General features: G+C 33.1%; 1 protein-coding gene across 4 annotated transcripts in view; it reads left to right on the top strand.

Moving 5' to 3' along the window:
• Positions 1–15,196, top strand: part of SHOC2 (SHOC2 leucine rich repeat scaffold protein) — an 84,877-nt gene that overhangs the window by 50,574 nt on the left and 19,107 nt on the right. For all 4 annotated transcript variants that reach the window (XM_006182537.3, XM_032490944.1, XM_032490945.1 and 1 more), the window contains exon 3: positions 6,377–6,514. In XM_006182537.3, the coding sequence (XP_006182599.1) occupies positions 6,377–6,514 (138 nt within the window). The remainder of the gene's footprint in view (positions 1–6,376; positions 6,515–15,196) is intronic.

Here is a 15,196-nt window from a genome sequence, read left to right as displayed (position 1 = left end):
AAATTTTAGACTTAAAAGAGGAGTTGCAAAACCAATACAGAGGATTCCCACATACCCTTTACCCAACTTCCCCTAATATAAACATTCTACGTAACCATTGTACAATGATTAAGACCAAGAAATTAACATAGGTACAATAGTATTAACTAAACTACAAATTTTATTCGGATTTCACCAGTTTTTCCACTAATGTCCTTTTTCTATTTCAAAATCCCGCATTTAGTAGTCATAGTCATAGTCTCCCAACCAGTAACAGTCAGAAAGACTGAAAGGAAGGACTAAAGTCTTTCCTGTTTTTCATGACATGGATACCTTTGAAATGTGCTGCTGGGGTATTATATATCACTCATTTTTTTTTGTTTGTGTCATGTTTTCTCATGACTAGTTTAAGGTTATGCAGTTTTGGTAAGAAAACCACAGAGGTGATTGCCTTTCCCAGTGAATCATACATATCAGGAGATAAATGATGTTGAGATGTCTCATTACTGGTAATTTTGATCTAGACCACTTGGTTATGGTGGTTTCTGCTGTGCTTCTTCACTTTGAAGTTAATAATTTTTTCTTTTTAATTAAAATTATCTTGGGAAGTACTGATTTTAGACTATGCCAATATCTTGTTTTTCCTTAATCTTTTGCTCACTACTTTTAGCATTCACTGGTGATTATCCTCTGAAACAATTATCACTGTATTCTAATGGTGATTTTTAAAATTTCCCCCACTCCTTTTTCATTTATTAATTGAAATGCTTATATAAAAAGAATTCCTTAAGGAAGAGCTTTCCCTTTTCCCCCATTTATTTATTCAGTTACCTAATTATATTACTCTGGATTCATTTATTCTATTCTTTGGGTTCCAAGCCAATATTATTTTTATCTTTTTTGTTCAGATTGTTTCAGCTTTGGTTACTGTGAATTCTTTTAGATTGGTTCCTGTGCTTTCTGACATACCATCTTCCTTTTCAGTTATCTTTTAAAGAGATCAAAAAATATAGAAAAAAAGTCTTTAATACTTACCCATGTATATATCTTTTTACCCAAAGAACTTCCTTTAGTGCATATTGTAGTGCAAGTCTGCTCAGAATGAACTCTGTAGGCTTTTTTCTGTCTGAAAGTCTTTATTTTGCTTTCATTTTTGACAGCTATTTTTCCTGGTATAGAATTCTAGTTTGATAGTTTTTCTTTTTTTTCCCCCCCAGTATTTTAAAGATATCTCTCTTATCTCTTTGTGTTCTTTATTCATTTTTTTCCTTTTCCCCCATTTATTTATTCAGTTTATCATGTAATGTTTTCTGCATCTCTGATAATTTACCTTACTTTGAGGTTGACTTTGTCTGAAATTAATTTAGCTACTTCAGCTTTCTTTTGATTAATGTTAGCATTGTATTTTTTTCTCCATTCCTTTACTTTTAATCCACCTGTGTCTGTAGTTTACGGGAGTTTTTTTTCTTTAACATTTTTTATTGATTTATAATCATTTTACAATGTTGTGTCAAATTCCAGTGTAAAGCACAATTTTTCAGTCATTTATGGACATATTCACACTCATTGTCACATTTTTTTCTCTGTGAGTTATCATAACATTTTGTGTATATTTCCCTGTGCTATACAGTGTAATCTTGTTTATCTATTCTACAATTTTGAAATCCCAGTCTATCCCTTCCCACCCTCCACCCCCCTGGTAACCACAAGTCTATATTCTCTGTCTGTGAGTCTATTTCTGTCCTGTATTTACGCTTTGTTTTTGTTTGTTTGTTTGTTTTTGTTTTTGTTTTTTAGATTCCACATATGAGCGATCTCATATGGTATTTTTCTTTCTCTTTCTGGCTTACTTCACTTAGAATGACATTCTCCAGGAGCATCCATGTTGCTGCAAATGGCATTAGGGTGTCGGTTTTTATGGCTGAGTAGTATTCCATTGTATAAATATACCACATCTTCTTTATCCAGTCACCTGTTGATGGACATTTAGGCTGTTTCCATGTTTTGGCTATTGTAAATAGTGCTGCTATGAACATTGGGGTGCAGGTGTCATCCTGAAGTAGATTTCCTTCTGGATACAAGCCCAGGAATGGGATTCCTGGGTCATATGGTAAGTCTATTCCTAGTCTTTTGAGGAATCTCCACACTGTTTTCCATACTGGCTGCACCAAACTGCATTCCCACCAGCAGTGTAGGAGGGTTCCCCTTTCTCCACAGGCTCTCCAGCATTTGTCATTTGTGGATTTTTGAATGACGGCCATTCTGACTGGTGTGAGGTGATACCTCATTGTAGTTTTGATTTGCATTTCTCTGATAATTAGTGATATTGAGCATTTTTCATGTGCTTTTTGATCATTTGTATGTCTTCCTTGGAGAATTGCTTGTTTAGGTCTTCTGCCCATTTTTGGATTGGGTTATTTATTTTTTTCTTATTGAGTCGTATGAGCTGCTTATATATTCTGGAGATCAAGCCTTTGTCGGTTTCACTTGCAAAAATTTTCTCCCATTCCGTAGGTTTTCTTCTTGTTTTACTTCTGGTTTCCTTTGCTGTGCAGAAGCTTGTAAGTTTCATCAGGTCCCATTTGTTTATTCTTGCTTTTATTTCTTCTAGGAGAAAATTTTTGAAATGTATGTCAGATAATGTTTTGCCTATGTTTTCCTCTAGGAGGTTTATTGTATCTTTTCTTATGTTTAAGTCTTTAATCCATTTTGAGTTGATTTTTGTATATGGTGTAAGGGAGTGTTCTAGCTTTATTGTTTTACATGCTGCTGTCCAGTTTTCCCAACACCATTTGCTGAAGAGACTGTCTATTCCATTGTATATTCTTGCCTCCTTTGTCGAAGATGAGTTGACCAAAAGTTTGTGGGTTCATTTCTGGGCTCTCTATTCTGTTCCATTGGTCTATATGTCTGTTTTGGTACCAATACCATGCTGTCTTGATGACTGTAGCTCTATAGTATTGTCTGAAGTCTGGGAGAGTTATTCTTTCTCTTTGCAGCCTCTTTCTCTGCAGCCTCTTTCTTTCTCTTTAGTAATGCTTTGGCAATTCTAGGTCTTTGATGGTTCCATATAAGTTTTATTATGATTTGTTCTAGTTCTGTGAAATATGTCCTGGGTAATTTGATAGGGATTGCATTAAATCTGTAGATTGCCTTGGGCAGTGTGACCATTTTAACAATATTGATTCTTCCAATCCAAGAGCATGGAATATCTTTCCATTTTTTAAAGTCTTCTTTAATTTCCTTCATCAATGGTTTATAGTTTTCTGTGTATAATTCTTTCATCTCCTTGGTTAGATTTATTCCCAGATATTTTATTACTTTGGGTGCTATTTTAAAGGGGATTGTTTCTTTACTTTCTTTTTCTGTTGATTTATCGTTAGTGTAAAGAAATGCAACTGATTTTTGAACGTTAATTTTGTAACCTGCTACCTTGCTGAATTCTTCAATCAGCTCTAGTAGCTTTTGTGTGGACCTTTTAGGGTTTTCTATATATAGTAACATGTCATCAGCATCTAATGACACTTTTACCTCTTCTTTTCCAATTTGGATCCCTTTTATTTCTTTCTCTTGCCTGACTGCTGTGGCTAGGACTTCCAGGACTATGTTGAATAGGAGTGGTGATAGTGGGCATCCTTGTCTTGTCCCAGATTTTAGTGGGAAGCTTTTGAGTTTTTCACCATTGAGTACTATGCTGGCTGTAGGTTTGTCATATATAGCTTTTATTATATTGAGATATGTTCCTTCTATACCCACTTTGGTGAGAGTTTTTATCATAAATGGGTGTTGAATTTTATCAAATGCTTTTTCTGCATCAATTGAGATGATCATGTGGTTTTTGTCCTTTCTCTTGTTGATGTGATGTATTACATTGATTGATTTGCGTATGTTGAACCAGCCTTGTGTCCCTGGGATGAACCCCACGTGGTCATGATGTATAATCTTTTTTATGTGTTGTTGGATTCTATTTGCTAAAATTTTGGTGAGGATTTTGGCGTCTATGTTCATCAGTGATATTGGCCTATAATTCTCTTTTTTTGTAGTGTCTTTGCCTGGTTTTGGTATCAGGGTGATGGTGGCTTCATAGAATGAGTTTGGGAGTATTCCCTCCTTTTCAATCGTCTGGAAGAGTTTGAGAAGGACTGGTATGAGTTCTTCTTTGTATGTTTGGTAGAATTCCCCGGTGAAGCCGTCGGTCCTGGACTTTTTAAGGGAGTTTTTTTGAAGACAATATTTAATGGGTCTTGTTTTTTAATCCACTCTGACAATCTGTCTTTTATTTGGTACATATTGGAAACTCGTTTTCTATTAATTGAACTTGTTCTTTGTCTCTTGTCTTTCACTACTTTTTTGCCTTTTCTGGTTTCAGTTGAACGTTTTATGTTATTTCATTTTCTCTCTCCTTAGCATATCATTTATACTTGTTTTAATTTTTTTGTTTGTATGTTTTTATGTATGTATGTATGTATGTATGTATGTATGTATGTATGTATGTATGTATGTGGTTGCCCTGGATTCCGCAGTGTGGATTTATAGCTAATATAAGTCCACCTTCAGATAATACTATACCATTCATTGGTAGTGTAGATACCTTGAATATTCCTTCCTCCTGTCCCTTAGGACATTGCTGTCATTCATTTCATTTATCCTTAATCTGTAACCATGCAATATATTGTTGCTATTAATACTTTGAACAAACTGTTACCTGTTAGATCAGTTAAAACTAAGAAAACAAAAGATTTTTATTTTATCTTTATTCCTTCTCTAATGCTCTTCCTTTCTTTATGTAGATCTGTTACTGACCTATACCATTTTTTTTTCTTTCTGAAGAACTTTTTTAGTAGTTCTTGCAAGACATGTCTGCTGGCGACAAATTTCCTCAATTTCTGTTTGAGAAAATCTTTATTTCTCCTTTACTTTGAAGGATAATTTCATTGGATACAGACTTTTAGGTTGGTGATTTTTTTTCTGTCAACACTTTAAATATTTTATTCCATTCTCTTCTTGCTTGCATGGTTACTGAAGAGAAGTCCAATATGTTCTCATCCTTGTTCCTATTTAGGGTAAGGGGTTTTCCCCCTCTACCTTCTTTCAAAATTTTCTCTTTGTCTTTGATTTTCTGTAGTTTGAATATGATATGCCTAGGTGGAAACAAGAGGGAATTTTTCTTTTATCTTCACACTGAGAACCTGGAGTGTGGGGCTCCTGGAGGTACAACACAAGGATTCTGATTTCTCCACATATTTGCGAACATTTGTCACTTCCTATTTTTTTGATTATAGCTATCCTAGTGGATATGAAGTGGTATCTCCTCATATTGATTTGCATTTTTTAATGATTAGTGATGTTGGACATCTTTTCATGTGTTTATTGGCCATTTGTATACCTTACAAGGAATGTCAAGTCCTTTGCCCACTTTTAGATTGAGTTGTTTCTTGTTTAATTATAGGAGTTCCTTATATATTCTGGATATTAATCCCTTAGCAGGTATATGATTTGCAAATATTTCCTGTCATTCTGAGTTACGTTTTCATTCTCTTGATAGCATCCTTTGATGCACGTACATTTTAAATTTTGATGAAATCCAATTTACCTGTTTTCTCTTTTGTTGCTTATGTTTGTAATATGTTGCTTCATAATATATGCTCTACACCCATTTTTCAGAGTTTTATGCACTTTCCTTGCTCATCTTACTTTTTCAGTATTTCCAATCTCTGCCAAAAAAAAAAAAAAAAAAAAAAGGAAAATCATGGGAGAGCTAATATATCTGTTATAAGTTTTTGGATACAGAAAAACACTAAGAATAGTCTAAGTTGCCAATACAGCCCTTTCAGCTAGAATGAGGAGAAAAATACCTTATTTTCTATCCTTTTGAAGTACTATTAAATGAGGAGTTTTTATTTATGTCTCAATTTATATATTTATAAAACATCAGAACATATGTTTATTTGAGGACATATGTATTTTGACATAGAAGGTGACCCTCAGATTAAACTCAAGGTGTATCTTGATATTATTGTGTTGCATTTGTTTTAAAAAATTAGTGAGCTCTTTTTGAAGTGTGGAATGTACAAACATAAATGTGGCTGAATTAGTTACTTAAATTTAAAAATATATATAAGATTGGTTGATAGTTACAATCAATATTTTAACATTATCAGATGTCTTTTTCTTTTTTTCTTTAGATATAACTGACATAATATTATATTAGCTTCAGGCGTACAACGTAATGACTCAATATTTGTAAGATGTCATTTTCAAATGACAGTTTCAGATTTTTGTGTTTGAGTTTTACTTTTTCAGAGAGTACAGTAATGATTTAGAAAATGAAGTTTTTCTTTCATTAATATATTCTTTAATAATTCTTACTAAATTTTTTATGTTGGTCAATTTACAGGTGAATTATGTAACCTCATTACGCTGGATGTAGCTCACAATCAACTTGAACATCTTCCAAAGGAGATTGGAAACTGCACACAGATAACCAACCTTGACTTGCAGCACAATGAATTGCTAGACCTCCCAGATACTATAGGTATGAGAGGAGAAAAAAGATATTGATCATCATTTATAGCTACTCGGACATTAAAAAGAGTGTTTTTGTTCCATTTTGATAATAAGATTAAAAGGTTAAAATTCGACATTGTGAAAGTGGTTAGTCTTCTAAAAGATAGTATTTTAAAATCATTTTTTATTTCTATTTCCTGGCAAAGAAAATAATTAAGTTTTAGGAAATGAGCTCAGTTAATTTATAAAGAAGATAGAATATTGAATCATATGTATATATTTTGTAACTGTGCTTAAATTGCAAAATGGGTGTATTTTCTGTTTTTGCTTATTTCAGAATGTTGCATGCTGTTGTATAGGGTGTGGTCCCATCGTTGCTAAAATAGACCACACTGAAAAAACCATTGCTGTTTAATTTTTAAAACATGGCCAGTATATCTTAGAGTTTGTTCATCTGTAATATTGAGGTACTAAAAGAAGAGATGTCTCAAAGTACAAAGTATGTTTTGAAGACACAGCCAAACTGCAAAAAGTTGAATTGCACTTACTATGTTCTATATTTATGTATTCTTGTTTATTTTTCTAAATGCCCCCAAATTTATACAAACAGTAAAGGGAATTATAAAAAATGTGGGTAATTTTTAGTAATTGGTATGGTATAAGGATACTATAATGTTTATTTTAAAAATTACATCTGTACTTAATTTATATAACTTTAGTAATGAATATTTGCAAGATTCTATTACTAAATCATATGAGGTCTCTGATGATGTTACCTTTCTCCAGAAGGACTTTCGTTTGCTTCTGTCAGGTACCTAGGGTGACCACTTCAAACCATCCATGTTCTAAGGATTGAGATTTCACTGGTCCCCCTAAGTGATTCAGAGGCAAACTGCAGACTAATTGGAGGCCTGTTTTAATTCCAGTTCACCCCTTGCACTAGGGTGCAGCCCTGTCAGCTCCCAGTTGATACTGATTACTAGATACCTCACCCTTGGCAGGCTCTAGATTTTGACTGCTGGCAGAAATATGCCTTAGCCTTTCAGCTGCATCTTCTAGTTAGGCAAGTGCTCTAAGGACAAAATCTTCAGTGTTTTGCTTGTTTCTGGGTCCCCAGCTGGTTTCTGGGCTAGTAATTTTAGTCAACTTGTTAGCATTTGATTTTTGTTTGAGAAGTGTTTGTGGTTTTCTTCAGTGGGAGGGTTTGCTTGAATTACCTAGTCTACCATTACTTGAAACAGAAGCAATTGTTAAGGAATTTTTTAGTAAGTTATAATAGACTGTCTTTGGTTACATGGCAACAATTCACAGAAAAGTAATGAGACTTCAAGATACAACAGCTAGCCATTAGAACCTGTATCTTTCTGATTCATGTCCCCTAGAATCTAGAACAAAAAGAAAAACAAAATAAATAAAAAAAAAAGTCATGGGCAACAGGACTAGAAATTCTAGAAAGAGAACAGAGGTAAGACAGTGAAGAAGCTAATAAAACATAATTTTATAATATTTCTCTGAACTTCACAAAAATCCAGACAAAAGGATTGAAATTGTTTACAAAGAAGAAATTAAAAAGATCCATTCTTGTAGAAGTTTCAGAAATTAGATTTACTTATTTTGAATAAACAATATATTCACACATAATGTTATAAAACCTGTCCTTGTCTAGTTTCAGTTTCAGGTTAATGCTGGCCACATGTGAGGAAGGGGATACTTCTTAGCTTTCTTCAATTTTTGGAACAGTTTGTATGAAATTGGCATTATTTCTTCCTTTAATATTTGGTAAAATTTATTGGTGAAGCCACCTGGGTCAAGACTTTTCTTTGTAGGAATGTTTTAAAAAACAGTTTCAATGTCTTTGATAGACATTGGGCTATTTAAGTTACCACTTTCTTCTTGAGAAAACTTGCCATTGGTGTCTTTCCAGTAATGTGTCCATTTCATTTAAATTGCCACATTTAATGGGCATAAAATTGTTCATAATATTCCCTTATTATTTTAATAACTATAGAACTTATGGTAATGCCACTTCTCTCATTCTGGGCATTGTTAACTTGTATCTTCTCTTTCTCTTTTCCTTAATCAGTATGGTTAGAAGTTTATCAATTTTATCAGTTTTATTGATTGAGTATTGATCTTCTCTATTATTTCTCTGGTTTTTATTTCATTGACTTCCACTTTTACCTTTAGTATTCTTTCATCTGCTTACTTTTCTTTTTCTAGTTTCTTATGGTGGAAGCTTGAGATTATTGATTTGAGACCTTTCTTTTCTTCTCATATAGGCATTTTGTGCAATAAATTTACCCCTACATACTGCTTTAGCAGAATCCTACAAATTGTGACATGTGTTTTCTTTTTTGTTTTGTTCAAAATATTTTCTAATTTACTTTTTTGTTTTCTGTGATCTGTTTTACTTAGTATCGTATTATTTAGTTCCCCAACATCTGACAATTTTCCAAGGGTCTTTCTGTTACTGATTTCTGATTTAATTCCACTGTGGTCAAGAACATACTTTGTGTGACTTGAAACATTTAAATTTATAGAGACTTACTTTGTGGCTCAGTTTATGGTCCATCTTGATAAGTATTCCATATGCAACTGAACGTGTATTCTACTTCTGTTGAGTGGAGTAACATAGGTAAGGCAATGAGTGAATTTATTCTAATTCTACTACTGCCCTTTTGGTCTCTTTTTCTCCTAATTTTTACCAGCTACGTTGTCAGGACATGGAACATTTATGGTGTATCTTGTTATGCCAGTCTCTCTTTTTGTTTGAATCCTAATATTCATCAACAGTACTGTTGCCATAGTTGCCTAAATCATCTCTTGGTTGGCTGAAGTCAGTTTTTTAGAAGTTTTCTCAGTAATGGTTCATGAGCAGTAGTTCCCTAGTTCTTGTATGTTTGTAACCTTTAGACTTAAAAGAACAGTTTGGAGGGATATAAAAATCATTGGATTCAACTTCTTTTTCTTGAGCATCTAAGAAGAACTAAGAGGTAGTTCTGTTGTCTTCTGGAATTGAATGGACAAAAGTACGAGGCCAGTCTAATTTTTTTTTCCATTATAAGTGACTTAATCTTTTTGCCTGGCCACCCAAAGTGTTACTTCTTTATTTCTGAAGTTTAAGAACTCTATTATATTTCTCAGTGTTGATCTTTCTGGGCCACTTTGCCTGGAATACTCTGAGCCAATTCAACATACAGGTTTAATTTTTATTTCAATACAGTTTTCTTGAATTACATATTAACATATTTACTTTGTGGTGTGTTCTTACATTGATATATGTCTGTAAGTTTGCTTGTTTTGAACAACCAACTAATCGGAATAGTAAAGGAGAAAAAGAATAATACATAATCTTAACATGATCAGTTTTCAGTAGAATGTCACATAAGAACACTTAAAAAAACTTCTTTTGTAAAATTAAAGGCTTGCTCTGTCTTAGAAATAAAGTAAAGATTGTTTACTCTAGCATGTCAGACAGGGGAATGGAAATTAAAGATGCTTGAGATATTATAAAATTACCTCTCATTGATGCTTAATTATTGTGCATTTCTTAGGATATGTAGACGCAAATACTTTATTGTTCCTTGAACATAACAGGAATGTTTTAGCCTCAGGGTCTTCATACCTCTCGGTTTCTCTGCTTAGAAGTTTTTTTCTCCTAAATATACACATAATTTCCTCTACTCCTTCAACTGATCAAATGGATATATAAAGTTCTATAAAGGGCATGATCATCAGCCCTGTCTTACTCTCAAATAGTCTTAACAACATTTTGTTATTTAATGTTTTATGCATGGGTCTGATAATCTCTACCTTGTTAAATAACTGTCAAAGGGGGATGCAATTAAAGTATTAAAATGAATAGTCTTGGCAAACAGAGGAAGCCCTATAGGTGGTGGACAATAAAGTCTTCCAGTTGCTCAGACTAGAGTCCTTTGGATTCACTTCGTCTCACAAAGGGTAACTTCTCCATGTACCCTTTTTTCTCCTGGCTTTCTTAATTTTACATTTCTTTTCTCTCTTCTATCAGAAGTAATTCTTTTGTATTTCAAGTGTGTTTATTAATATGAAAATATTTCACTTCATTATTAATCTCTAGTAGTTGAGATGTTATCTCAGAATAACACAAGTGCGTCGTTTCTAGCACATTTTACATGGTCAGGTCACAACTATGTATTAGAAATCAATAAGAACCAAAACATTAACAATAATAAAAATTTGAAGTATTTTATTTCTTTTTAATACTCTTTGGTAGCTGTCAACGGAGTACAGCTGTTACTCCAAATAACAGCAAGGTGAATAGGTAATGTTTATTGACATTTTAATAATACTGTAGTCATTTATCATATACCATGTTTATCAAAATAATTATTTTGCCTTTCTTCACCCCTCTCATCCCCCATATTTTGATTATATAGCTGAATGAGATTTGATGAGAAATCTGAACACTTGGGTATCATTATCATCTGTTACAAATCTCAACAGTCTGAATTGACCTTTGTTGTTCTCCCTTTAATCTATTGGAAAAGAACAATTCATCCCAAAGTGTTAGTGACAAATGTATTGGAATATAGTTCTCCTGATACTTTTCCTCTTTTTTCCTGGTCTTCTTGAAAAGTACAACTTAAAATGAAAAACAAACCAAAAAACCAGCGCCTATCCTGGAGAGTTGGTGCCAGTCCTACAGCAGCTGCCCTGCTCTCTTTTACATGCGCTAAAGAAACTTGCTGCCCTAAACTTACAGTTAAATCAAATCTCCTATCACATTGCAATCATTTTTTAAAAATCACTTTTATTCTTTGCCTTTTCTTTTTTTCTTTTTCTTGTAAGTAGACTGAGGTATTTTTACTCCTTTCTTTATTTAACATGAATACTTCTAGGGTGGTTATCACTCCTTGGCAGTAATCACTGCCATTTATTTGAGCAGTGCCAGGATCACTGACAGCTCATAGGATTTGGAGAAGAGGCAGAAGGAAATGGGGAGAGGGGCAGCTGGTTGCAGTTACTTGAAAGAATGCTTAAAAACGTATTTATGGTTTCTCTGATTTAACCATTAGTCTGCCTTGTTGAAGAATAAAAATTGTATTATCTTTCATCTAAATATTTCTAGTTTAAGAATCAGCGGTAAACTGAAGAAAATATTAAGCTTCTTATAAGAGTTATTTTGTTTCAAACTATGAACCTGATTTCTTAAAGCCTTCTGAGGTCTCTGATGGTTTTATGAAATCAGGGAGAGGAGGGTGGGTCTGAAGTAGGAAAAAAATGTTTTATTTTCTATTTCTTCTTAAAATGAGATAGAGAAATATGCAACAAGACCTTGGCTTCAAGGCTGGAGCACAGAACAATTCACAGAGGTCTTTTTGTTGGGCTTGGCTCTGAAGAAATGTTATAGTAATTATGGATATGTCAATAAGCAGAGTTCTAGTAATTTGGTTTTAGGTAATTACAGTACTGCTTACATATAACAGCTTAACTAGTTTTCTTTCTAAAGGTGGCATTCTTTTGGGTTTTTGACCTTTAATAATTTTTGTATTGCTTGTTTTCAGTTTCTCAGTTTAATGGTTCTGGAAAAAAATTGTACCTTTGACATTATTTCATCGTTAGAACTTGTGTGTCTTTGCTACTAATTTTTTTTCTACTTTGTTAAAATAAGATCAAGACTATTTGAGTTAGAGTCTTACTTAAAAGTTATACTAAATAAACCTAAAGATGCTGATTATATTTGCTGAAATTGAAAGCATCTAATTTTAATTCATAACCATTTGATGTTTCCATATTTTAAAAATCTGACAGCATAAGAAAGCAAGCTGTCAGAGCGGAGCACAGAGCAACTTACAGTCAAAGTTAAGCACTTAAAAAGCTAAATGCCAGTGATTGGCAGTAATCAGTCTACATTTATACACAGAAGCTTGGCAACATTGATTTTACATCTTAGTCACAATGGCTCAACATTAAAGCAAGCTATGGCTTGATTTCTAGATTGCAGTTTAGCTTGTGGTTAAAACCACTTATTGAAAGAGGTTAGAGTTGAAACCACTGCAGGGGGTGAATCACAGTAAATGCCAGACTTCTGATGTCAGGTTTTTTTTTTTTTCTTGCATAAGAGAGTATTAATACTTTGTCCTTATTTTTTTCACCTCTTTTATTTTGCTGAGTAATGGATTTTGGCAAAATGTGGACAACTCTCTGAACGTACCATGCTCTCAAGAAAGTAACAAATTATGTGCAAACATGAGTTTCTTTATTAGAAGCACATAGTCTCATAGATTACATTTTTTAAAGTTCATCTTCTACTCTACCAAAAAAAAGGTACTAATTTCATGTGGCATTTTCACTACATAATTTTCATTTTGTAATTTTTAAATTTTAGAAACCAATTCTGATTTTTAAAGTGAGAAACTTACGAGTTATTTTGCTTTTGGAAGGGAAATTTCAGGAATTTGGTTCTATTTCCTGGGTTTGTGAATTGATAAGCATTTAGAATTTGGTTACGATACTAATCTTTGTTACCAGAGAAAGCTTTTGGTTTTCAATGAGAGTAAAAACTGGTTAAAATATTGTATTTGTCTACTGTTCTACTGTAAACAGTGATTGAGGCATGTCAGTTGATGGAGCAAAAGTATGCAGACCTTCCACTATTAACAAGCCCTTTCCTCTTCTGGCAGATTTCAAAAACCCCTTGGTGAATGCTTCAGCCATTTTATTACAATGGGACAGCTTCCATAGGGAAAGCAGTGGTATGAAGAGGAGAAAGAGATGGACTTATTTACTTCCAGTTCTCTTCTCTTCTTTTTTTTTTAAGATTGACTGCCTTTTTTAATCTTCAACTTTGTACTGCAAATTAAAATTTTATAAGATTTTGATGTTCTTTGTATCACACATTATCACTGCTTGTAGAAAGATTTCCACCTTTACCAGTTTTGTTTTAGCTATAGTGACCATGGGCATGGGATAGTCAAGTGATGAAATAATTGATACCTTCCGTCCCTCCCAATTTTGAAAGGATGTAACATAGGCACTGCCCTCCATGGTGGGAAAGAAATTGCTATAGCCTAGTGGTACTATATCAAGATTTAAAATATTTCTGTCTTTTGAGACAGCAAATATTTTCACAAGTGCACAAAGATATATAAGGATGTTCATTAGAGAATTCCTTTTTAAAAATTAAAAACAAATTCTGTCAATTGGAGAATGATTAAATAGATAATGGTACACATATCATAGAATATAATGGTTAAATAAAAAAAGCTATATTTACTCACAAGAAAATATTTCTATGGCCAGCTATATGGAGGGAAGTGTCTATAGAGTGATCCCATTTATATAAAAACAAACATGCAGACATTAAAAAACAAACCCTGTATATGTGTAAGTAAATGCTTAGAGAGAAGTCTCAATAGGTACATATTAGACTACAAACCATTGTTATCTAGGGAAGAGAGCAAGATATATTTATATATTTTGTAATTAAATTGTTTGGTAGGATGGGGGGAGTACAAAGAGTTGGAATAGTTAGTTTTCTGGCTGATATCCAAAAATGGGCTGCTTAGAAGTTGGGTATCCCAGAAAAAGTTATTGCAAATATTTGTAGAAGAACTAGTTTGTATTCAGATAGACTAGGCAAATCTGATTATGTATTTTTTAATTGTGTCCAGTTCAAGTCTGTGTTTTGTAGACATGCTATTTTATAAAGTGAGAATGGGTCAAAGAAAAGAGATTTTTATGAGCTTTTGATATAATTTTAAGTTCTTGCATCTTGTTTTTAATGGAAAGGAGGACAAATAGTGAAATATTTTAGCTTCTATATTTACTAAGAAAGTATGAATGAATGCCTGCTGTGTGTTTAGCACTGAAACATATTCTATGGGGATATGTAAATACATAGCAAGCTCACTCACTTAAAGTGTTTTCAGTCTGTTGAGGGAGATAACCAACTAATCCATGAAACAACTAAGAACATAAGACTATAAGAATATAAGTAAATGCCAGTGTATGATGAAAACAATATGTGGCCATGAGTTCAGTTTATAGGGAGATCATCAAGATATTGATAGAATGGCCAGGGAAAGCCTGATGAACAAATGTGCTGGACTCAGTATGGAATAAAAAGTGTATTCTATGAGCAAGACATCATGGACAGTCAAACAGCATGGAGGCAAGAATGAACATATCATGCTTCTGTGTCGAGAGGAAACAAGCTAATTGGAGCAAAGTCAGTGAAATTCCTGAACAATGATTACTTGATAAGGAGCCAACTGAGTTTGATTCTAGCTCTGTCATTAACTAGTTGGTGACTTTGACATCTATCTTATGCTGAAGTCCATGCGGATTACTCTCAGATGACTCTTACTGCTGCTGCTTTGGTTATCTTTCTCATCTCTTGTCTTTTTTATCAAGGTCGTTATCTAAAACTTCAAACCACTCTACTCTGTTTTTCCACAGCATAGCTCATATCCTCACTGTATGAAGAAGATGAGCCTTACAATGTAAAGTGACCAAACATCTTAGTATAAAACAGCTCCATGATTTAAAATATCCACTCAAAAAGAGGATGGTATAAAAATATTACAACTTAAGAAAAAAATTATAACATTTTTAAGAGGTACAGAATATAAAATATAGAAATACCATAGAATGAAATCATGTTTTGAAGATCTGTTACATACCAGTCATTGTGCTAAGTACCTTACACACATTGTATTTAATCCTT

Source organism: Camelus ferus, chromosome 11 (assembly GCF_009834535.1).
Source record: "Camelus ferus isolate YT-003-E chromosome 11, BCGSAC_Cfer_1.0, whole genome shotgun sequence".
Taxonomy (NCBI): Eukaryota; Metazoa; Chordata; class Mammalia; order Artiodactyla; family Camelidae; genus Camelus; species Camelus ferus.
Note: the sequence above shows the minus strand (reverse complement) of the source record. Positions and strands in the feature narration are given on the sequence as shown.